This window comes from Convolutriloba macropyga, chromosome 6 (genome assembly GCF_964194025.1).
Source record: "Convolutriloba macropyga chromosome 6, txConMacr16.3, whole genome shotgun sequence".
NCBI classification, from domain to species: domain Eukaryota; kingdom Metazoa; phylum Xenacoelomorpha; order Acoela; family Convolutidae; genus Convolutriloba; species Convolutriloba macropyga.
This window is the reverse complement of record NC_134473.1, coordinates 50,261,071-50,286,381: the sequence shown is the minus strand read 5'-3', so window position 1 is coordinate 50,286,381 and position 25,311 is coordinate 50,261,071. Positions and strand designations below refer to the sequence as shown.

At 36.3% G+C, this 25,311-nt stretch overlaps 3 protein-coding genes across 4 annotated transcripts in view; 2 read left to right on the top strand and 1 right to left on the bottom strand.

Moving 5' to 3' along the window:
- LOC142341022 (uncharacterized) overlaps positions 1-3,659 on the top strand; it is a 56,444-nt gene extending 52,785 nt beyond the window's left edge. For both annotated transcript variants that reach the window (XM_075391842.1, XM_075391841.1), the window contains 2 exons: positions 2,486-2,594; positions 2,672-3,659. In XM_075391842.1, coding sequence (XP_075247957.1) covers positions 2,486-2,594; positions 2,672-2,810 — 248 coding nt within the window. In that variant the 3' untranslated portion in view covers positions 2,811-3,659. The remainder of the gene's footprint in view (positions 1-2,485; positions 2,595-2,671) is intronic.
- Positions 1-25,311, bottom strand: part of LOC142341737 (S phase cyclin A-associated protein in the endoplasmic reticulum-like) — a 636,081-nt gene that overhangs the window by 184,143 nt on the left and 426,627 nt on the right. Inside the window, exons 7-12 of the mRNA XM_075392909.1 lie at positions 23,289-23,746; positions 22,056-22,217; positions 21,572-21,807; positions 13,190-13,301; positions 12,390-12,632; positions 11,127-11,323 (exon numbers count right to left, since the gene is read on the bottom strand). Of these exons, the coding sequence (XP_075249024.1) occupies positions 11,127-11,323; positions 12,390-12,632; positions 13,190-13,301; positions 21,572-21,807; positions 22,056-22,217; positions 23,289-23,746 (1,408 nt within the window). The remainder of the gene's footprint in view (positions 1-11,126; positions 11,324-12,389; positions 12,633-13,189; positions 13,302-21,571; positions 21,808-22,055; positions 22,218-23,288; positions 23,747-25,311) is intronic.
- Positions 1-25,311, top strand: part of LOC142341735 (26S proteasome regulatory subunit 10B) — a 400,468-nt gene that overhangs the window by 326,628 nt on the left and 48,529 nt on the right. The gene's annotated exons all lie outside the window — the stretch shown is intronic.

Sequence of the window (25,311 nt, the reverse complement as noted above, 5' to 3'; positions counted from 1 at the left end):
CTCCCTGGCCGCAGTTCTGAGTCCCCATCCACATTTCTCTTCCGCCAGTCATCCAGATCGTTACCTCCAATAAGTAAAACAACTCGATCGTAAGATCCCATTAAAGAATACAAATCGTGCAAGTCAGAAGTCCTACCACCTCTCAACGCCAGCACGTCTATCGGGAGAGTCCCCTGTTCGAAGTCGAACAGAATCGAGTCGCCGACAAGAAGGGTGTTATTGCCGTTGTTGTCAAAGCGTGTGTCGAAAATAAAATTTCCGCATCGAAGTTGAAGTCGCATTTTTTGACTATAGCTATTATTTTCTCTTGATAAAAATGAATATTTATAGAAGGATAGACTGAAAAATGACCCTGAAAAAGGTGCTGTAATTGAAGTGGAATCATTTCTGATATCAAATAGTATCGTTAATGAGTTACCAACTGTTAAGTAAAAAATGTGTAGCGAAGTTTAATTGAACACTTTGAATTAAATGTACATCACGTAAAACTGAACGAAACGCTGAACAAAATATACTCATTGCGCTGAAGAAACCTGAAGTAATAGTAGAACAATTAGAATCTGAATGAAAAAATATGAACAAATCAAAAAATGCGGGACCGAAGGTAAAGCGAAACAAAAATCTATTCGACGAAGTAAAAAAAAAATAGGAGCGCTATAATAGCCGGCTGAATAGCTGACGCGGCTATTAAACAAACAAACAGAAATTCTCAAAAATAATTAAAAATATCTTTCTCCCAAAACTACAATTTTAAGAAACAAAGACAACACAGTATTTGAATATTGGCACAAGTCGTCTTAATAATGAAAATTAGATAATGAAAACGATAATGAAAGCACGAAAAATAAGATCGTCTGCCTAATTAGCAAGCGATGATTGGGTTGATTAATAACGATTGAGTGATATGACAAACGTACAACCAAAACAAGCTAAATTTAAAAATTAGCTTAAAGTTGTTTTTTTAAAAAATTTGAAGTCGTGAAAAACACTAATTATCAACTAAAACCATTTTATTTCATTTATACATCATTAGCAAAGAATGAAAACTGCCATTTGTGAGGCCAATTGAAAAGACAAAAAACATAGAAAACTGGAAAAGATTTAAAAAAAATCACTAGCCTCTTTGAGAAGAAGTTGCGGCATTTTAACACTGCTTCTAATAAACTTTATCAAAGATCAAATGAGAGAACTTAATGATTCGAATAATTTGCATTCTCCTCTCTTCGCGCGCTCTCTCTCTCTCTCTCTCTCTCCCCACTGTCAAATCCAAGAAAGTAACTCTGTGAAAAGCCAAGAAATGGGATAACAAAACATAAACCGACTGACGTCGGAAAGATTGCTCTAGAATGACAGGCCGGATATTTTAATTCAGGGGCTGTCGCCTAAATTTTTCTTTATGGGTTCAAAAACATCACTCGGCTATCCCGGCCTTGCCAGCTTCCCACTAACAATCGGGGTTTTGTTTGAACATCAAACTTTAATTCGTAGTGAGAGCTATTGAAATGACTGAAAAATCAAGTAGAAGTGCGTGAAAAAGTCACTTGAGAAGTCAAAGATTTTTTAGAAGAAAAGCACAAAAACGGTCAAGCAAAAATCTGCATAAAAAAGATGAGAGAGCAATTTAAAACTACAGAAACCAGCAGAAAAAAACTGAGATTTTTTGAAAAACAAACAACATCTAACTCATTTACGCCATTGATTGACCTTCGATAACTTCAGACATACCACTATGCACTATTATAACACATGTACGAGTTTGAAACCATTAGTCTAAAACATCAAATTACCGCATGCGAATTAAAGGTGATTTAACAAATCACGCTTCATACCTACTCATTTTTTGATCGCTTTAGTACTCCAGTTTGAGCAAAATCATCACACTAATTTGAATTCACATTGACATCAAACAGTCGAAAAGAGCGTGAACAGATTTTAAACACCAGTACCATCCAAATCCTTTGGAATGTAAGAAAGGAGAATGCTTAAAAGAAAGTCTTTGAGAGGCTGACTGCGGTCTATAAATATTGCATTACTTTTCCAGCATTATTATTGAGTTTAGGCAAAACGTTTATCACGTCGAAACAGCAATTTCAATCAGAAACTTGACAAGATTAAACACTTATGGGATGATGGAATATCTGGTTTTTTTAAAGTCAAATGGTCAACTTATACGAAATTGTAAGTTAGATGGTTAGCTTGTAACAACTAGTAAGTTGTACGTTAATCTTATAAGAACATGCAAGTTGCGTGTTGAACTTATAAGAACTTGTACATTTTTTTAAGAAGACTTTGTTTCGCCCTATAATAACTTGTAAGATCTTACAAGTTAATCATACCATCTCAATCCGGGGAGGCTTCTACTTGGTTTCAACTGAGAAAGAAATTTGAAGACAAGTCAACGCCAACAATTCAATAGCAAAAAAACATGAAAATCTCAAATGCAGATTCAATACCGAACAAGTGACCATTTTGCCAATTGTTTTAGGAAAACTGTTTCAAGATGAAGAGGTGCATAAACTCCGACTAGCTATCACCCGATACCCTCCCGCGGTCCTCAACATTCTAGAGAGAGCAGAGGCAAGAATGCGAAACAGGTAATAATAATTTGAATATTCCATTCTATGTAAAATTCCAACATAAAATTCCCCCAGGGCGAAATATTTGTTAACAGGAACGTGGGTCTGGATCTGAGCGTGACCAAAATAGAGGAGATGCGGGCTAAAAGACAGAGGGCGATAGATAACCCCTCTCTCATGGAGAGTTGGGCACCCTCAAGAGTACTCTACAGCAAATCTCTGCTTCCCACTTAAACAATGTTCATTATTACTTACAGCAGGCAACAGTGGCTGATGACAATTGTAGTTTTGAAGTGACCGCTTTTACAATGGCCGATAGATTGCGAAAAAATAGATGTGGTAGCGTACATAAAATTGCAGCATCCAACAACTGAAAGCTGCGGAAACAGACCTGCGGGCTGTAGAACGTAGAGACAAACACAGAATTGAGTTGGGGTCCCCGGCGTGATCAATAAAAACGATTCAAACCATTCGAGGTTTTTTGAATGCAATATTTAAATATACCCGGGAGATTTAGGCAAATAGCTGCCATTGATTCCCATAACCCCGATTGGGATTGAAAAAAGAACACAGAAAAAATGGGAAAGATTGATTGTTGCGCAAAAAAATTAATTTTAAAGTGCGAACTATCATTTCATTTTGTAGTTCGACTCCTGTTACTCCAGCTTCATAACTGTTTCATATAAAAAAGTTGAAGTAGCGGGCATCTAAAATTGGGCTTTGTGTTTATCCCGTTTCTATTTTTCATTTTCCAGCATTGATTCTGTTCAATTTATTTACATTTCATTGCAGAGCAACTGCTGTTTAAAAGCTGTGAGCAGAATGAGAGAAGAGTGAAAATAGCCCAGAGAAGTCAAAAAGACTTCACACATTAATTTAAACAAGCTGGGAAGTTCTGCCCTATAATTCAAAAAAAATGTCATTGACTAAATTAGAAAACTAGAAAACAGAAAATAAAAAAATAGCGAATGGACCATGAATGGATTGGAAAACAGTCGATCAAAAAATCGACAAAAACACAAAAAGCCTAGCATCAAATTGCCGCATGTTAAGAAAAAACCACAAACATCGTTTTCTAACTACTTTAATATTGGAGTGAACAATTTCACGCCGCAAAACCAATCATCGATTTTTTCGCTCCACTTCCTCTTTCTGTGTGAACATAATAATCAATGCAATTTGACTTCAATATCATGAAAAAAACTGTGAACAGGCTTCAAAAAAGACGGTGTCCCAATACAATTCAATATCATTGGATTGTAAAAAAAAGGCCAGCTATAAGAGCCGGCTGAGAAGATGAGGGCGGCTATTACAAATTGAATCATTAACAATATTTAAACACAGTGTTTATAACATTTTTGGTCAACATGCTTAATTAGTAACAAACGTGATTGTTTAGGCGTCCTGTATTGATCTGGAAAATGTTAGATTAAGCTTCAGTCAACTTGATATTGGTGTTAGAAGTCATTTAGAGATTGAGGTAAGTCATTTAGGTTTTTAAAAGGGTGTCACGCGTATCAAAGCAGTTGGAACTCGATAAAGATGTCACGGAACAAAATTGCAATACCTGAACAAAAAACTATCGAAAAAGAGAATTTTTATTCAAACACCGTTTCCTGAGACAACTTAATACTTAGAGGGAATTTCAGTCAGGGAGAGGGTACTAGGCATCACAAAGGGGCTTTAAATGACGTTTGAGTGCAGCATAGAGCATTATTAAGATTTAAACATAAAAAAACTGTTTTCGACACGCGTCTCATGTGATTCTCCAGTTTTCTAGCTATGTTAGTAAATAAATCAAAGAAAAAAACTGAAAAAGGTAAAATTTAAAAAATTTTCAACTTCACAGCATAAAAATTTTTGTCTCAAAAGTTCTGTCAAGTAACCCATCTCCGAGACTTAAAAACTTTCGTGGGCCAGTAATGGTCGTTGTGTCAGAACAGGATAAATATCGAAAAATTTAAAACAATTGCGAATTCTAAAAACACAGCTGGCAGATTGCCAGAAAATAGCCGCAATAGATTCGTAGATCGGCAGTCTAAAAAAACAGTAAGACAGACCAAAAAAATTCGTCTTTTCATTGAAGGCTGATCTGTTATAATTTGATTAAAAATCTGTATAAGTTATTGCTGCCTCTATTAGCTGATCTCAAATAACCTTCATTTAGAGTGACACACACCCATTTGACCTTATCTCTTTATTACTTGAATTAAAGTAAATATAAGTCAATTTCAAATTGAGGAAGTCATTTTTGAGAGTGAGGTAAGTCAAGTGTGACCAAAAATTTAATCACGCGCATGAACAAAAAAACTCGCTCCACTAAGAGCGAAAAATGACGTCACACATACAATTCAGTTGAAATTGCACGAACGAATGAACAAAAAGTGGCTGTGACGTCATATGGTCGTAACAAAAATCATGACGAAATAAAAAAACCAAGAGAAGGCCAATAATAGCCCCAGCTATCGCTGTGCGGCTATTAGAAAATCTTGCTAAAATTCAAACCATTTCATTGTCTCAAGAGACTATCCAGTGTCACTGTTTCAAGCCTGAAACTTTCACTGGCTCATAAAGATCCATACACTTGGAACAAAAAAATTTTCCGAAAATTTGAAAAGTTTTATCCAAAAGTTACTAATTGGAGTCAGAAAAATATTGATCACCATCCCATTAAATCTAGAAACTTTGCAGCAGCTTATTGCCAAACCTTGGAGGAGCTCCCATGGCCCCTGGTGCCAGAAAAAACCCAAAGATTGCAAACTTATTTAAAAATTGCTTAAATTCGTGATATTTAAAATCCTGAAAAACAATCCATTACATGTATAAACCATGCACTAACATATTATCAAACACTAGAGGAAGTTCCGTGGCCCTTGCTACGAGCGAAAACTAGAAAACAAAAACTACAAAAAAAAATTCGAAAATAAAATTGCAACTTTTATAAAAAAAAAATTGCTAAAAACTTGTGCTATTAAAATAAATCCATGACTATCAAAAATTTTCCATTAACTTAATACCAAACCGTAACGGAGGTTTTCTGAGACTTGAGGCTCAAAATACCTGAATAACGACTTAATGTCAAAAATGGCAAACATTGTCAAAAAAGCTAAAATTCGTGATGTTAAAATCCTGAAAGACACTCAATTACATCTAGAAATTACACAGTGACCTATTTCTAAACGATAGAGGAGTTTCCTTGGCTTTCGAGGCTCAAAAAAAACTAAAAAACGACTAAAATTTTGATAAATAACTTGAAAAAAAAAGTTTTATCAAAAATTGCTAAAATTTGTGACAATAAAAATTTGAAAAACTATTCCATGGCCAATAAAATTTTGTCACTAACTTATTTTCACAGCCCTTAGGATGTTTGCTGGCCCCTGGATCTGGAATAACATAAATAAGGAAAAACAAATGTCAAAAAATTTGAAAAATGCACGTTTTGTCAAAAAATGCTAAAATTCGTGATGTTAAAATGTTGAAACCATTCCATTAGCAATATAAACAATACAGTAACCTAATATTAAAACCTAAGGGAGGTTCCTTGACACCTAGGTCTGATAAAAATCAGAAAATGTCAAAAAATGGCAATAGTGGGGCGGGGGCGTCAACAGTGAGTCACTTAATGCTCGCTGGGTGCTACCTGTTTATCCCGTATTTGAGGACGAAAAGTCAAAAGCATCAGACGAAAAATCGGTCAAGCAAAAAATCGCATAAAAAAGACCGACAGGACTAATATAATTCCTACAACCTTCGTTTGAGAGCAATTAAACAGAACTGGAAACGAGTCAAAGTAGAAAATTGACCATCCTAACTAACCCATGGAACATCCTAAAAGATTTTAAAACAAATTTTTAGCAATAACAGAAAAAAAAATAGAAAACTAACTGAAAAAGCTGAAATAGCAACTCATAAAATTTACTTCTGGCTGCGACTCAAAAAAACTGATGGCAGAAACTACCATTACCCTGTAATACAACTCGTTTGCAACAAAATATCAGTTGACAAAATCTAGTGAAATTGTTTCATTAGAAATTTGATGAAAAGGAAGGGAAATGACGAAGGAAAAATCGAAGAATATTCTCTTCCCTACAACATGCAAAAACGCAACTTTCCAACCATTACTCTGGATAACTGTTTACCATTAGATCTTCTAGATTATCGTTCAAAATCCCAATACTTGTCGCAGAAATATAGACAACTGTTAAAAAAATGCCAAAAACAAAACCATAAAAACAATTAAAAAATTGTATATATTTCAGTGAAAAGTGCTATGTCTAGCCTTCAAGTGTCACTTCTTAGTAGGAACACCTGTAGAGCATTCTTCAATTTTCTTCAGCAAAAATAACTCAAAACAAAAAAACATACCCGGCAGATTGCCGGAAAATAGCCGCCGTTGATTCCAATAAGCATGATTTGGATTGAAAGAATAGAAGATATTGAAAAAAAAAAGATTTTTGTACAAAAATATTTTTAAGTCCGATTTATTTTGATGGCATTTCGTAGTTGAACATACTTCTGTTTCTTAGAGAGAGGCTACAGGGGCTACTATCAACACCAATAAGCATTAGAGGTGGTAACTAAGACTTATAGGAATGACGTTCAAATAGCGGGCATCTAAAATTGGGCTTTATGGGTTTATCCCGTTTCTATTTCTGACTTCAATTTTTTATACCGACTCTGTTCATTTTGAATTGCTTTGCTTAGCAACTGATGTTCCAATTCACTTTTAGCAGAATGAGAGAAGAGAGAAACTAGCCTAGAGAAGTCAAAAAGATTTCACGCAAAATGTCGAAAAAGCGGCAAAATGGTAAAGCGAAAAAAAGTTTGACGAAGTAAAAAAAAATACGAGCGCAATAATAGCCGGCTGAGAAGATGAGGGCGGCTATTAAAAATCAATCAAATACTAAAATAATAAAGATAATAGAGAGCAACCCCTTTGATTGAAAAATTGGAGTCAAAACTTAAACTGCTCAGGAAAAAGTCGCACGTGATCAAAAAATTTTGCTCACCTGGGGAAAATTTGTTTGCGCACTTTTCACGCTCACTCTCAAACAACGACATGAACACAAAACTACTCCATTTTCTCTCTGTTCTTCACTTCGTTTAGCCGTTTGAGATAAACACTACGGTTTCCTATGCGGCATTGACTTCTACATCCTGTTTTAAATACACTCAAAAACATAAAATTATCAATCAAAAACACAGCCGAAAGAATTTCAGATACGACTCAAAGCTGTAATCACCAAAAAACCATCTTTCCAAAATAGTGCCCGATGACAGTAAGCATCAAACAAAGAGAAAAATTTAATTGAATTAACGCAAAACTTAGCCAAAAAGTGAATTAACCAAAACAAAACTGAAAATTTGAAACATAACCGACTTAAATCGGGTGTTTTGCATGGGGGTGGTTAAGCGATTAAGGGGTGGGTAGGCTTGGGAGGGCTGGTCGAGAGCGGGGTCGCAACGACCATGTAGAGGACGGAGGATGGGTGACTGGGGGGGGGGGGGGGGGGATTGTTTCCTCAAAGCAATTTTTGTGAATCTCATTCTTAGGCACTGATCAGACGTAAGAATCTAAGAACTTAATGCCCTCCGAGCGTTACCTGTTTATCCTGTTTTTGAGGACGAAAAGTCAAAGGGGCCAGACGAAAAATCGGTCATGCAAAAAATCGCATAAGAAAAGACCACAGGACTAATATGTTTGCTACAAACTTCGTTTCACAGAAAATAAAAAATCTAAATCTCAGTTGCAAAAATTTTTCAAAACTAAATGTTTCCTAGAATGGCAAAAAAATTAAGACAACCATAAAAGCGAAAAATAGCACAGAAAAGAAGACCGCGGTTTATATAATTGCTATACAGACTTCGTTTGGGAGTAATTAATAATTGCTACAAATTTCGTTTGAGAGCAAATAATCACAATTTGAGAGTTTAAACGCATATGCTTTAACACTGCTGCAGTACAGCTTGTGCTATGTATAGCAGATAAAGTCTCTTCCTCTGATTTTAATCGAATCTCCGAGTCATAGCTGCATTCTTTATTATGGTCTCAGAGTAGTTGTTTTGCGTTCCCGAACTTTCTATTCTTTGGCAGCAATAGTAAACATAACTGGCAGACTGCCAGAAACTAGCCCCGATAGCTTCGTAGATCTGCAGTCTCAAAAAGAAGCAGACCAATAAAAAATTTCTTAATTAATTGCTGAGATGTTATTTATATTTTCATTAACAATCTGCTTCATTTATTGCTGCTTCTATTAACTTCTCTCAAATAACCTTCAATTAGAATGACATACACTCACTTCAATTTATCTCTGAATTGAAATTAAAAAAGTGAATTTCAGAGAGGAAGTCACTATTGAGAGTGAGGTAAGTTACGCATGGCCAAAAACTTAATCACGCGAATGAACAAAAAAACTCGCTCCAATAAGAGTAAGAAATGACGTCACGCACGCAATTCACCTGAAACTCCATGAGCGAAAAGCAGTTTTAAAGTGATAATGACGTCATATGGCCGTAACAAAAATCCCGCATTTGAACAAAAAACCACTCGCGAGAAAGCGGATTTTCGTTCAGACACCGTTTTCTAACTCTACTTTGAAATTAGAGCGAAACAAATTCACGCCGCAAAACCACTCGCGTTTTCGCTCCACTTCCTGTTTCGCCGTGACCAAAATCACTACTCAAATTTGACTTCAAAAAACATAAAATGTGTGAACAGATCTTTAACAAAAGACAGCGCCCCAATACAATTCAAAATCTTTGTAAAAAGGACAGCGCCTAAATAATAGCCGGAAGAATTCCGGAAACGACTCGAAGTCGTATCCACCGAGAGAACTGATTTTTCAAATATCTAATGCCTCCATGCAAAATGCATCAATGAAGAGGAAAAAAGTCAAACGAAAGAAAAATTCGGCAAAATGACCACAAAAATTTAGGAAAATTAAATTTATTTATAATAAAGTACAAGTACACACAAAGTACAAGCACAAAAATATTGTTGCACGCAACAGAAAATAGTCATTCAAACATTAAACATCAACCGAGCCTCAATGAGCTCACAAGCAATTCTCTATTTTGAAATTGTGTAAACCCTCAATTTTTTTTTGTCAAATTGCATAGAAAGAGACAAATTTGAAGCAAAAGAAACTTCTATCCTTTGCGGTAAAAAGAACCAACAGGCATGATAAATCACTAAATTTTCAAATTAATCACAAAAAGACAAAAGAAACAGGATATGCAGGCTAAAAACGTTTGAAATCAAGACTCAATACTATTCTTAGAAAGTAATTATCAGTCAAATGTTTAAATGGCATTTCAAGCTAACTCTCAGTGCCGCACTATGTCAAACAAAATCAATTGCAAACAAAACAAATCGAAGAATGCTGACAACATTGTTTTTCGAACAACTGCTAAAAGCAGATCTGATCAGAACTAAAGGTCTCGGAAAATTGATAGACTGCTGCATGTTAAAATACGAAAAAGAAGAAACAAAAAGACATGAAAAAACGTGTTCTTGATTTTTGAAAAATCAAATAAAAAAGGGAGAAAAAGAATTACCTTTCCTTATATAGCATTAAATTATATAGCTATCCTCATGTATTGATTAAAAAGAAGAAAAATTGTACAACGATAGGAAACAATAAAATATTTTGCAACAAAATTGCAGTATGAAAAAAAAAATTGCACTATGAAAAGAAGAGTGAAACTAGCCTAGAGAAGTCAGAAAGATTTCACGCAAAATGTTGAACAAGCTGTGAACTAAGTTAAAGCAAAAAATATTTTATTCGACTATGTAAAAAAATCGGAGCAGTACAATAGCCAGCTGAGAAACTGAGGCGGCTATTAACAGAAAACTGAGATAAATTGGACAAGCAACAGCCAAAATCGTGCAAGCATGTGTACAATTCTATACTTCAAAAATACTTCACGTTATAAGAATCCATTCAATGCATGAAATATCAAAGTTAAATTGCCATATGCACTGATTTTTGAAAAAAAACCGCTTTAAGAGCCGCTTTAATTGAAATTATTTTTGAAAAGCCAAAAACGAATTAAAAAATTGGGAAATATGTGATCATTAAAAATTTAAAACGCATTATCAGACTCTCAAAAACACTGTGGTATTAATTTGACAGGTTCTCATATTAATACAGCTTCTATTAAAAAGTATCGCTAAAAAAACTAAATTATAAGCAAAAAAATGTGCCAATTGGACGAAAAATGGCTAAGAATGGTTATCTATATGCGGCATTCTGTCAAAAAACACATTTCAAAGTCGAAAAAATTCATTCACTGATCGAAGCGCATGATGAAAACACTACTCTCGCCCAGAAAAATTTAGTTCACACGCCAATTTTACTCTTTCGCTTTAGGTCAAAACTCTCGAATAGTCTGAAAGGTCAGATCGAATAGTTCTTCCGGTTAAAAAAAACGTTAAGAAAACCAATACTCATCTTCGAGTCGTAAAAATGTCTGAAATGTAAAAAGCCAAGAGAAGGCTATTAATTAGCAAGTGTCACATATGGTTCGCTACAGTATGACAAAACTTACTCTTCCCGTTTCCTGTTAGCTTCCAGCCTCTCCTGGTCCCTGGCCTGTTGGAGTGCTGCAATCCTCTGCATGTGGCACTCTCTCTTGGCCTGCATCTCACCCAGTCTAGTCTCCTTCTCCTGCTCCATTGTCCTCCTCCTTTCTTTAGCTGCCTCTTCAAGAGCACGCGCCTCTTCTAGCTTGCGTAATCTCCCCTCCTAAAAACCACTACTTTATGAGAACCACCAGCGCCCTCTATTCAATGTTGTTAAGAGTAATATTTTGCGCCCAATCCTTGTTTTCCATGCACTCTTTTAATGAAAAATAAAGCCGGTCAGTTATAAAGCTAACTTTCACAAGATCGGACGCAAAAAAAGGTTCACTCCTATTACTAGCCAACATTTATTTCCTTGGAGATTTTATTGAAACGATCATTGCAATTAATTTTCTCCCCAGCTTTAGTAACTGAAAATATCCAGATATCTTCAACTCAATCCAACGTTGATAGGGGTTCAGCTGAAATCGCTCATGAGACCACAACTAAAACATAACCGACTAACGTCGGGCGAATTGCTCTCCAACGACCATTCCACTACCACCAGAAACTATGCAGTAACCTAAAATAAAACCCTAGAGGAGGTTTCTTGACATCTAGGGCTGAAAAAACACAAAAAATGACAAAAAATTTTTAAAAAACTTTTGAGAAAATTTAAGAAAATTAGTATAAAATTGCGTGTTTTTAGCGATCGGTTGTTCGTCAGTAGCCACGGGAGGCGGGGGGGGGGGGGGTACATCGGGGGTCTGATGGGGAGTGGGTGGGGAACAGTGGGGTGGGGGGCAACAGCTCGGTGGGGGGGGGGGGGTCAACAGTGGGGGTGAGGTCAACCTCTAAGAACCGCCCTTCACAACATAAGTATAAGTCTCCGAAACAGTTTGAGCTGAAACAGAGCTGAAAGGCTCTAAGAGCACTTAATGCCCGCTGGGCGCTGCCTGTTTATCCCGTTTTTGAGGACGAAAAGTCAAAAGCGTCAGACGAAAAATCGGTCAAGCGAAAAATCGCATTAAAAAAAGACCGACAGGACTAATATAATTGCTACAAACTTCGTTTGAGAGCAATTAATCAATACCAGTCAAGCCAACAATGTTCATGTATCAAAAACCTACAACCACTGCCTATATTATTGACAATGGTGGAACACTGCTGATATACATAACCCAATTCAGAATACTCCCAAATAATGAAAGGTTTTTCGAAGTGGTCGAAACAATTCTACGCCAACTGACCTCTAATTCTTGCTTCCTGGCTTCATACACTTCATGCTTGCTCTTCATCTCGGCCCGCTTGTTCTGTGCCTCCAGTGTCATGATGAAGGCTATTTCGTTCACCTTGTTTTCCTCTTCGTGAGCCTTCTTCACAATTGTGCGAAGGTGAGCTTTCCGCTTACTCTCTGCCAACTGCAACTTCTGCTCATAGTCCTTCTTCTTTTGTGACAAAATCTCATTTTTCCATCGACGCACTTCTTGAATCTGAAGACAGCTTAAAGTTACAACTCAAGATACAATAACTTGATTAAGTAAATTATCTCACAAAAGATGGTTAAAAATAATTACTATTGATCAATTCACTTTTCTCCAAACGCCTTAATGCACATCCTAAGCTTCTCAAATCGTCACCTGAAGGCCACGATTAACAACAAACTATTCGCAAAAACTTTTGGATGCTAACAAAAATAATGATAAACAATTTCCGCAACCGAAGCAACTATTTGAGACTTTCAGCCGACGTAAAAAATTGAACATTTTATCGATAATTCGTTTCTCTAAAACTGAGACATCTCTCTATAACTGTATATGCCAATATTGCCCTTGCTTAAGACAAGCATACCATTTTGAGAACCTAGCAATATTTATACGAAAACGACAAGTTTACAATATTTGCTTCAATTTCTTCTGTAGAAAAATTATACTGCAAATTAAAAAATGTGTCCGAAGAGTACCACAACTCTCCGGACAGTTCTTGCAAATAAGCTTTGCTGATCTTTTGCGCTAGAAATTGGTTAAATCAAATCTGACAGTTGACTCACCCGAAGCGCGAGATTGCGTTGCTTTAGCATTGTCTCTTCCAATGCTTTGGCTCGAATCTCTTGAGCCTTTCTTTGTTTCTCCTCATGACGCCACTTCTTTTCAGCCCATGAACTGAAGCAAAATTTACCGTCAAAATTACTCGATAAATCCCCGCAAAAACAACTCGATTTGAGCAATGAAGGTTTCAGATCCTGTTTTTTGCCATGAAAGGCGTTATTACTTACTCAAAATTTAAACTTGGTCATTCAATTTATTAGATAGCACGTTCACACGCATCTCAAACGTCAAAATGCTACAACGAGCGTCACACTGGATGTACATGAAAACCAGGATGGAATTCTCTATAACAATTGAAATAGTAGGCTCCATACTAATTTCTGTTTGGATTCTTTATTACGAAGTATTAAAACATACCAGGCAGATTGCTGGAAATTTGCCGCCATTGATTCCCAAAACCCAGGTTGGGATTCAAAGTAAAAAAAATTGAAAAAAGATAATTTGAAAATATTTTTAAGTGCTCGCTATTTTGATGAGATATTGTAGTTAGACATAATACTGTCTTAGAGAGAGCATACAGGGAATTGCATCGATGCCAATATACATAATAGATGATGACTACAACTTATAACAATAAGTCAAGGGCATCTAAAACTGGGCTTTATACGTTTTTTTTACCCCGTTTCTGTTTTTGATTGTTTTCTATACAGCCTCTGTTCAATTCAGATTATTTTGCTGAGCAACTGCCATTTAAAAGTACTTTGAGCAGAATGAGCACAGAATAAAACTAGCCCAGAGAAGTCAAAATGATTTCATGCAAAACGCCGAAAAAGCAACAAATTTAGGTAGAGCGAAACAAAATTTTATTCGAAGAAACAAAATCAAACATAGCAAGAGAGTCCTCAAAAACTAAAAACTATTGTACCTAACCCGAAGAACTATTGAACTATGCCCGCCAAACAGTCTCACAAGTTGACTAAAACAAAAAAATAATCTTTGCAAGATTCTTGCACCCTTCATCCTGCAAGCCAATTTGATCGATTTAAAGATACCCATTAACCCACGCACAAGCTTTGAAAAGGGTTTATTGGCCACTGAAAAAAGAAAAACTCGAGAATCATTTTTAATGAAAATTGAAAAATTTACTGAAATATAACCACAAACATAACCGAATAACGTCTGGTGAATTGCTCTCAAACCACCGGAGAGCAGTTGGCTTCGTCAGCAGCAGGCCAGGGTTTCGTGAGACTAGCTTTATCTGAAATGAAGGGGCGTGAGGTGAGCGCAGCGGGGGGAGCGGGCAACGGCGGGAGGGTGCTCATTGACTGAACGGGGCCCTTACGGCCTGAACCATGCGCAGGGATGGCGATTGGGGGCTGATGTGTGCGTGCCCTGCCTCTTTATCCCGTTTCTGAGTACGAAAAGTCTAATGGGACAGACGAAAAATCGGTCAAGCAAAAAATGGCAAAATTATTATAAATTAAGTTTGAGTGCAATTAACAATGATTTTCTAAAAAGTACTAGTAAAATCATTTAAATAGACCATTCCTCCATTAATTCTGCAATAATGAGGCTAAAAGATGATATGACACCACATAACAGCAGAGCTGATGTGCGGCATCAACAAAAGAGTTCAGAAGAGAGAGAGAGAGAGAGAGAGAGAGAGAGAGAGAGAGAGAGAGAGAGAGATAGTAAGAGATAAAAGGTGATCAAGAAAACAAGGAAAGAAATCCCAATCGACACACACATACAGAGAGAAAGAGAGAGCTAGGAATATTTTCCATAAGATTTGACTCTGCAACTTCTGGTTTTCTAGCCTTGCTAGTAATTAGGCATAGAAAAAAAATTGAAATTGAAAAACTAATAGAAAAATTTCCTGATTTCATACATAATAGATGATGACTACAACTTATAACAATAAGTAAAGGGCATCTAAAACTCTCAAAAACTAAAAACTATTGTACCTAACCCGAAGAACTATTGAACTATGCCCGCCAAACAGTCTCACAAGTTGACTAAAACAAAAAAATAATCTTTGCAAGATTCTTGCACCCTTCATCCTGCAAGCCAATTTGATCGATTTAAAGATACCCATTAACCCACGCACAAGCTTTGAAAAGGGTTTATTGGCCACTGAAAAAAGAAAAACTCGAGAATCATTTTTAATGAAAATTGAAAAATTTACTGAAATATAACCACAAACATAACCGAATAACGTCTGGTGAATTGCTCTCAAACCACCGGAGAGCAGTTGGCTTCGTCAGCAGCAGGCCAGGGTTTCGTGAGACTAGCTTTATCTGAAATGAAGGGGCGTGAGGTGAGCGCAGCGGGGGGAGCGGGCAACGGCGGGAGGGTGCTCATTGACTGAACGGGGCCCTTACGGCCTGAACCATGCGCAGGGATGGCGATTGGGGGCTGATGTGTGCGTGCCCTGCCTCTTTATCCCGTTTCTGAGTACGAAAAGTCTAATGGGACAGACGAAAAATCGGTCAAGCAAAAAATGACAAAATTATTATAAATTAAGTTTGAGTGCAATTAACAATGATTTTCTAAAAAGTACTAGTAAAATCATTTAAATAGACCATTCCTCCATTAATTCTGCAATAATGAGGCTAAAAGATGATATGACACCACATAACAGCAGAGCTGATGTGCGGCATCAACAAAAGAGTTCAGAAGAGAGAGAGAGAGAGAGAGAGAGAGAGAGAGAGAGAGAGAGAGATAGTAAGAGATAAAAGGTGATCAAGAAAACAAGGAAAGAAATCCCAATCGACACACACATACAGAGAGAGAGAGAGAGAGCTAGGAATATTTTCCATAAGATTTGACTCTGCAACTTCTGGTTGTCTAGCCTTGCTAGTAATTAGGCATAGAAAAAAAAATTGAAATTGAAAAACTAATAGAAAAATTTCCTGATTTCATACATAATAGATGATGACTACAACTTATAACAATAAGTAAAGGGCATCTAAAACTGGGCTTTATACGTTTTTTTTACCCCGTTTCTGTTTTTGATTGTTTTCTATACAGCCTCTGTTCAATTCAGATTATTTTGCTGAGCAACTGCCATTTAAAAGTACTTTGAGCAGAATGAGCACAGAATAAAACTAGCCCAGAGAAGTCAAAACGATTTCATGCAAAACGCCGAAAAAGCAACAAATTTAGGTAGAGCGAATCAAAATTTTATTCGAAGAAACAAAATCAAACATAGCAAGAGAGTCCTCAAAAACTAAAAACTATTGTACCTAACCCGAAGAACTATTGAACTATGCCCGCCAAACAGTCTCACAAGTTGACTAAAACAAAAAAATAATCTTTGCAAGATTCTTGCACCCTTCATCCTGCAAGCCAATTTGATCGATTTAAAGATACCCATTAACCCACGCACAAGCTTTGAAAAGGGTTTATTGGCCACTGAAAAAAGAAAAACTCGAGAATCATTTTTAATGAAAATTGAAAAATTTACTGAAATATAACCACAAACATAACCGAATAACGTCTGGTGAATTGCAACGGCGGGAGGGTGCTCATTGACTGAACGGAGCCCTTACGGCCTGAACCATGCGCAGGGATGGCGATTGGGGGCTGATGTGTGCATGCCCTGCCTCTTTATCCCGTTTCTGAGTACGAAAAGTCTAATGGGACAGACGAAAAATCGGTCAAGCAAAAAATGGCAAAATTATTATAAATTAAGTTTGAGTGCAATTAACAATGATTTTCTAAAAAGTACTAGTAAAATCATTTAAATAGACCATTCCTCCATTAATTCTGCGTTAATGAGGCTAAAAGATGATATGACACCACATAACAGCAGAGCTGATGTGCGGCATCAACAAAAGAGTTCAGAAGAGAGAGAGAGAGAGGAGAGAGAGAGAGATAGTAAGAGATAAAAGGTGATCAAGAAAACAAGGAAAAAAATCCCAACCGACACACACATACAGAGAGAGAGAGAGAGCTAGGAATATTTTCCATAAGATTTGACTCTGCAACTTCTGGTTTTCTAGCCTTGCTAGTAATTAGGCATAGAAAAAAAAATGAAATTGAAAAACTAATAGAAAATTTTCCTGATTTCGCAATGAAAAAAATCAAAACCAATTTTGTCTCCAAAATTCTGTCATGTAACCCATCTGCAAGACTAAAAAAGTTTCCCTGGCCGGTAATGATCAATAAACTCAAAAAAAAACAACATTCAAAAATTTCTAAAACAATTGCAAACTTTAACAAAAGTCAGTTAAAATTCGTGACATCAACACGTTCAGAACCATTTCATTGTCTCAAGACACTATCCAGTATCCCTATTTCAAGCCTTAAGTAGTTTCAGTGTCTCATAAAAACCCACAAACTTGAGCACGATAATAATTTTCCGAAAATTTGAAAATTTTTATCAAAAAATTGCTAATACTCGAGTCAATGAAATATCGATAACCATTCTACTAGCTCAAGAAACTATGCAACAGCTTATTACCAATTCTTTGAGGAGGTCCCAGGCCCCTGTTGCCTGAAAAAACTAAAAACAAAAAACATGGAAAAATCGCAAATACTTTTTGAAATGCTTAAACTCGTGATATTAAAACCTTTAAAAACATTCTATTACATCTTAAAACTACGCAGTAACTGATTATCTAGCAATAGAGGAGGTTCCTTGGCTCGTGAGGCCGGAGTAACCTAAAAACTACAAACTTTCCAAAAGCTTGAAAAATCGCAAATTCTATCAAATAATTGCAAAAATTTGCAAAAAAGATATTTGCAAAAAAGTTGAAAACTATTCCATGGACAATATAATTTTGTCAGCAAAATATAATCGAAACCTTAAGGAGGTTTTCTAGGCCTGGAGCTTGAAAAACTGGAAAATTGACAATGATATCAAAAAGAAATTGAAATTGCAAATTGTGAAAGAAGGCTAAAAATCGTGATGTTAAGGAACAGTCCATTACCACTAGAAACTGTGCAGTCCCCTATTGTCAAACCCTTGTGGAGCTTCCATGACAACTAGGTCTGAGAGACAAAAATGAGAAAAATTTTTAGAATAAATTTGCGTTTTTCTTTGGAGTACCAAAACGCATAGCTCTTAATGTGGTCATTAAAAGTACTTATGACCTGCAAATGGCTTTCGCAACTTTAACCAGCCTCAGGTTTCGACAGGCCCAACACAAAATTTGAAAAATGTCGAAAAAAACAAGGCAAATTTGAACATTTTGGGCTTAAAAACTGCTAAAAATGACTTTTAACCTTAAACTACGACCTTCCCAGTAACTTCACCGAACTAAGCACTTGAAAGACTCTAAACGAGGCTAAAGGCATCTAATTAAACTTGAGGCCCGCTGGGCGCTAATTTTTTATCCCGGTTTTAAGGACGAAAAATCAAATGAGCGAAACGAAAAATCGGCAAGCAAAAAATCACATAAAAAATTGACCAAAAGGACTAAAATAATTGCTACAAACTTCGTTTGAGAGGAATTAATGACCTGTTTTCAAAGCTTGAAAAAATTTCACTGACCCGTAAAAATTGCTAAATTACAATAATAAAACTGAAAAAAACGGCAAAGATTATTGAAAAATTGCTAAAATTCGTTATATTAAAACCATTTTATTGCCAATAGAAACTATGCAAAGTTCTTATAATATTAACAAACTCTACGTCAAATTGTCTAATGTAACAAACTCTAGTTGAAACAGGCCCGTGAGTTTAAAAATTCTCAAAGAAAACCTTGAAAAAATTGGCATCATTTTGCGTGTTTAAGATTGCATTACCAAAACATATAGCTCACAAAATGGACATCAAAAGCAATTAGGTCGTGTAAAAAGCCTTTATCAACTTCGACGAATCTCAATTTAAGACTAATCAAACAAAAATACTGACTAACACTATCCAAAGAAAATGACGAAGAAAACGTGAAATGTTGCACCATTTTGGGCTCAGAAACTACTCAAAATGACAGTCATCTTGAATTTGGGCCTTCCCAGCAGCTGCAGCAGTCTAAGCACTTGAAACTCTACAAGAGACAGCTATGGGCCTATAAGTAAACTTAATGCCCGCTGTGCGCTACCTGTGTATCCCGCTTTGAGAGATCAAGGTCACGAAAAATGTGTTAAAATGTAAAAAAAAAATAAAGTGTGAAAAATGAAAAATGTAGGGAAAATGTCTTACCAAGACATAGCCGGAAAAAAATTGAAGCCACTCAAAGAAATCAAACATACAACCCCTCGAAAAAACTAGCACCTATTCAAACTACTCCCAAGAATATAAATAGGTTTTCAGGTCGATTCGTCAAAAACAAGCTCTTAAAAACAACCAGCAAAAAAGCCAGAGAAAATAACTAATTTTTTTATATTAAATGGGCACTTGAAGACAAATAGTCCTTTAAGCAAAAAAGATTTTGAAAAGGTTCGCAAAAAACAATCAGCAGGTCATTACAGGTTACGAAAATTGTCCAAGATCATAGAAAACGAACTGCAAAAAAATTAATCGAAGTTAAAAATTCTCTATATTTTTTGTCATATTTTTAAACAAAGAAATGCTTTATACCAACCAGACCGTACTCACTTGGTTTCTATATATCCAAAACTATTTAACGTTTTTTATCAAATCCCACTGAACGTAGTTGAAACAGATCAAACATAGCAGGCAGATTGCCGGAAAACAGCCGCGATAGACGATTGTGGCCTTCCATGAATTGAAACTAATAAAGAAATAAGATAGACAAATCAACCAACGGTCCATTGATAGACCACTAGACTGTGGGTTATATTCGGACTGTAAATTTTATAACACATACGGTCTATAAGGAAAAAGCCCTAAAAGAGTTTTTTCAAAATTGATATTCGAAATCAAAAACTCAAGACTATTAATCAAGAATTAGGGCATATATGTTTGGCACTACTTAGATGCACACTATTAACTAGTAAAGGTTAACTAGTAAATTTAAAGTTCCTTAAGTGAGTTCAGAAGTCATTTATTTGAGTGAGGTAAATCAAGCAATTGACCTAAAAGCAGAAATGACGTCACGTACACAAATTTTAACCGCAAAGCAGTAGAAGTCACTGATGTCATCGAAAAAGTCAATTCAGAAGTCAGGTTGTAAGAATCATCGGTGAAGACGACTAATTAAAAAGACCACGATGTCCCCAATAATAGCCGCTATCGCTTTGCGGCTATTAAAAAACGAAAAATAGCTAAAATTCCACTAAAAATAAGCACAATTTTTTTACATAAGAAAAGTTAATACATAGCTGGCAGATTGCCATAAAATAGCCGCAATAGATTCGTAGATCGGTCGTCTATAAAAAACAGGTAAAAAGACAGACCGAAAAAATTCGTCTTTTCATTGAAGGCTGATTTGTTATATAGTTTGAAGTTTGAAGATTTGTTTGAAAGATTTGTTTGTTGTTATATAGTTTGAAGATTTGTTATATGTTTGAAGTTATATTTTGATTGAAAATCTGTATAAGTTATTGCTGCCTCTATTAGCTGATCTCAAATAACCTTCATTTAGAGTGACACACATCCATTTGACCTTATCTCTTTGAATTAAAATAAATAAAAGTCAATTTCAGTGAGGAAGTCATTTTTGAGAGTGAGGTAAGTCAAGTGTGACCAAAAATTTAATCACGCGCATGAACAAAAAAACTCGCTCCACTAAGAGCGAAAAATGACGTCACACATGCAATTCAGTTGAAATTGCATGAACGAATGAACAAAAAGTGGCTGTGACGTCATATGGTCGTAACAAAAATCATGACGACGAAATAAAAAAACCAAGAGAAGGCCAATAATAGCCCCAGCTATCGCTGTGCGGCTATTAATAATACAAATCTTTGTTATCAAACTTTGATTTGGAATCAAAAGTTTTTGCTCATTAAAAGTTCAAATAAGGGAGTGTTTGTTTTGTTGAAGAATTCTTCATTCTTCTCAATCGCTCTCTATAACATCAGTCCTGTTCTCCTTAAAATTACGAATTCTTCTCTTTTCAATCTTCCTTGAACTCTTGAAAATTATTTAGGTTCTCCCCGCTCGTTAGGTGAGACAATATTTACATAAACGAAGGTCCCCTCTCATTGGGTGACACCTCTAAAATGACTCCACTCTTCTTGGAGTTCACAATGTTTGCCCAAATTAGAATTTGCCCAAAAATATTGCAAAAGTCGGCATTACGGGACACGTGCAAGCAACATTGTAGCCGATCCTCATACAATCACAACGGAAACCGACAGAGCCAATCTATCAAAAGCGATAGCATGTCCTTGCGACTGATAATTCCTGATAATACCAACAACCTTCAAACCACTTTTGAAACTTCGCTCAATCATAGCTGGAGATAAGGGCTGCTATTACAATTCTCCCAATTCCCTTGTAGCTTTTGTGTAAACAAACAAGGCGGCCGTACCTGGTTCTGGATGGAGAAGACAGCCTCTCATGTATGATGAGTGCTCTACTCGGATCTCTGCCAGTGAGGTTGAATATCCTCCTGTCCTCTTCTTCCTTCTCAACCATGTCTGCCCAACTGGCACTCTCTGTATCATCGGTGTCTTCTACCCCATTCAGATCCAGAGTAGGAACTGCATGGTTGAATAGTCCAGCGCATCCGTTTGGCACTAGGTGACTTTCGCCATTCAATAGACCCTAAATGAAAGTTCGATCTTTTCCGTTTGTTCACCCAGCCTAATGGGTGCATATCATCTACAACCACCAAGCGCGCGTGCCAAACTTAACATATTGTTGGTTAGCTTCAGTTCATTGCCTTTCACTCCAGATTTTTTTAAAAATTTTATAAACTGTTAGTTACGGTTTGCAGATCTTCATTCCCAATAGCGGGAGATCGCAAAGGTATTTACAATAAGTCCAAAATTGGTTGAACCAAAAACCAAAACCTGGTGGGTATTGTGAGAGATTTCATCATTTTCTTCAGGCTCCGAGATGTTGCCTCCTGTGGTGGTAGCAGCCATTGGTACATCTTGCAGAGACATATCCTCTAATTGGTGCACTAGTTGTGTCTCCTCCTCTTCACACTGTTCAAGTGCGCGCTCGAAGCACTGCAAAACAAATACAATAATGATCATAAACCAACTAACGTCGGATTAATTGCTCTTCAACGACAGCCACGGCAATTTAATTTAAAGGGGCCTTTGCTTAGAAATCTTTTATGGGTACAAAAAACGACCCCACAGGTGTTCGCACCACCGACCTCCCGGATGGCAGTCCAACATTTTAAACGCAACGCTGAAATGGCTTTGATTTTTAAAAGTCGAAGTTCAAAAACGGTCAAGTGAAAATTTTGCATAAAAAGACCAACACGCATAAAAAGACCATACACAAGCTGCAGCTTAGATGCCAGCTTAAGCTTTCTGGGAGGATGGAGCGCGGGATGGAAAAACAGAGTGGGCGCGGGCGGTCAAGCGTGAGGGATTACGAGTGAAATAAGGCTCTAAGAGAACTGCTCAGCGCTTAAATGCCCTCTGGGCTTTGCCTCTTTATCCTGTTTTTGAGGACGCAATGTCAAATGGTCAGAAGAAAAAGTATCAGACGAAAAATTGGTTGAATGAAAAATTGCATAAAAAGACTAGCAGGACTAATATAATTGCTACGGACTTCGTTCGAGTGCAATTGGCATACATGGAAAGCAACCCTATCGTACCTAGCATTCATTGAAAACAGTGAAACACAAGTGACAAAAAATCCTAGCCATTAACCTTCACCGGTCGCTCTCTAAATTTTGTTGCTGCGAACGGTGCTTTCTTGAGTGATGTCCACTCTGAAAAACGGTTACCATCATGTAACATCGAAATAAAAAAGATGAAACACGCAAGAAAATGCCAGATCTCTGCAATGCCAGAATCCACTTTCTTATATACAGTGCCAGACTTCAAACTTGCAAGTTTGTTTTTAAAGCAAGGTTACGAGAATCTGACATCTCAGACTGCTTCGCGGTTCTCAATTAATCTGGGACTTTATAAATGACTTCATCAGAGTCTAGTAACCTAGACAAAGTGTAAAGGCGTTGTCTTCCCTTATTTTGCATATTTTACTTTTTACTTTTAACTGTTCTTTCAGTTATGTTCAGTTAACTATTACAGCAAATATGTTATCATTGCTTAAACACTAACCTCTCTCAATTCGTTGTCCAGCTCATTCGTATCGTCTTCAAGCTCCTCGAAATCCTCATCATCAGCATCTTCGTCTTCATCCTCTACATACACTGTCGATGCTTCTAACCTTCGTTCCAATTCCGAAACACTTATAGCTCCATCAACTATTTTGCTACTGGAGGTATCAAAACTTTGACCATTACACAAAATCTGCTCCGAAGCCTCAATATACTTGTCGTCGCCTTCAATTGCGGAGTCAGGTGAGAGTTCTTCTTTTTTGGAAGTACTGGAGTGATGAAAGTAAGCCCCATTTTCAGCTGATGACTGCTTCTCATTATAATTTGACATAGAAGATACACTACTGGTCCCGCCTCTTGACGATGTTCGAAGTTTTCCAGTTTTGTGTTTGCTGTATTTCTCCCATCCGTTCTCTGATTCGCTATCTTCATTTGTGATTTTGAGCTCTTCTCCAAATTCTGAAGTTCATGAGCACAATTATAGCTAGTAGTGCCCTTCAAAATTTTCATAACAAGCAAGAAACCGAGCAATACAATAACTTTAAAAAATGTGCCACAAAAGAAACTAAAATAATAACGAAACATACCGGCAACCAAGAAAAAGCCGCCATTGATTCCCATAACCCCAATTGCGAAACTGGGATTGAAAGTACAGAAAATGATTTTTGAAAAAAAAAAACATTTTTAAAGTGCGAACGATTTTGATGTCATTTTGCAGTCAGACATACTCCTGTCTCTTAACGATAGGATACAGAAGCTAGTACCAATAAACATTAGAGATGGTAACTAAGACTTAAAAGAGCAACGTGCAAAAACCCGGTTTTAACAGTTTATCCCCGAGACGTCAAATATTTCACGCAAAGTGTCGTGTGACAAGCTGAGAACTAAGGTAAAGCAAATAAAGCTTTCGAAAATTAATAGGAACAATTCCGGAAACAACTAGAAGGAAAAAACCCTTAAAAACAGTACATACTCAAACCACTCATTGGATTTTTTTAAAAAAAGTTCTTGAAGTCGATCATGAAAAAAAGCTCTTTAAAGAAACTTGAACTAAAATTAGAAAACAATTTTTTTATATTACAAGTGCACTTAAAACCAAAACAATTTCCCTTAAACAAAACATAGCTGGCCAATTGCAAGATAATAACCGCTGTTGACCCGCCTGACGCGCATTGTGATTGAAACAAAAATTAAAAGATACAAATTGATGGATTCTTTCTTAGCGCCAAAGTGTTTTTTTTGGTGTGCAAAAAGTGCATATTCGGTTAGATTCTAAAATTTTACATTATTCAGCTTCTAAACAGAGCTATAAAGATTAACACCAATGTCAGCAAGCAACAGCTCTAATGGACTTTGATAACCTAATGCACAATGATTTGAAGACAGGGGCTTCATCGATATATCTCGTTTTTGATTTTGCTCTTCAGAAGGGCAATGAAACGAAACAAGCAAAAACGGCTAAAATTCGGTTAAAAAAGCAAACGAGCAGAAAAACTGCCAAAATCGCATTAAACTCATTTTTTATTACCAATAACCTTCAAACCACTACCAAAACAATTAAATTTAACAACCTGGTAATAAAGCCTCTTAACTGAAAAATACAGAAACTGATTTAAAAGGCCGCACATGAACAAATTTGCTCGTACAGGAACTTTTTTCAGTTATATTCTAAAACTACACTTAATTTAGCTTCTAAACAGAATTAAGCTTAATACTAAACTCAGCTAGCAATCGCTCTAATGTACTTCGATATCTTTATACACTATTACTTAATGACCGGGCTTTATTGATTTATCCCGCTTCTTTTGATTTTTCTCTTTTGACCTTGACCATATCACGACCTGGCGTAATTCATCCCGTGAAAAAAAATCTAGAACTAGAATCGACTGGAAAACTATTTCGAAAAAGTCATATCTAAAAAATGAAGAACCAGAAAATAACACTGTCAAAATGCCGCATAACAAAAATCACTACCAAGAAAGCGAATTTTTGTTCAAACACGTTTTCTCGTGTTTTCTCACTCT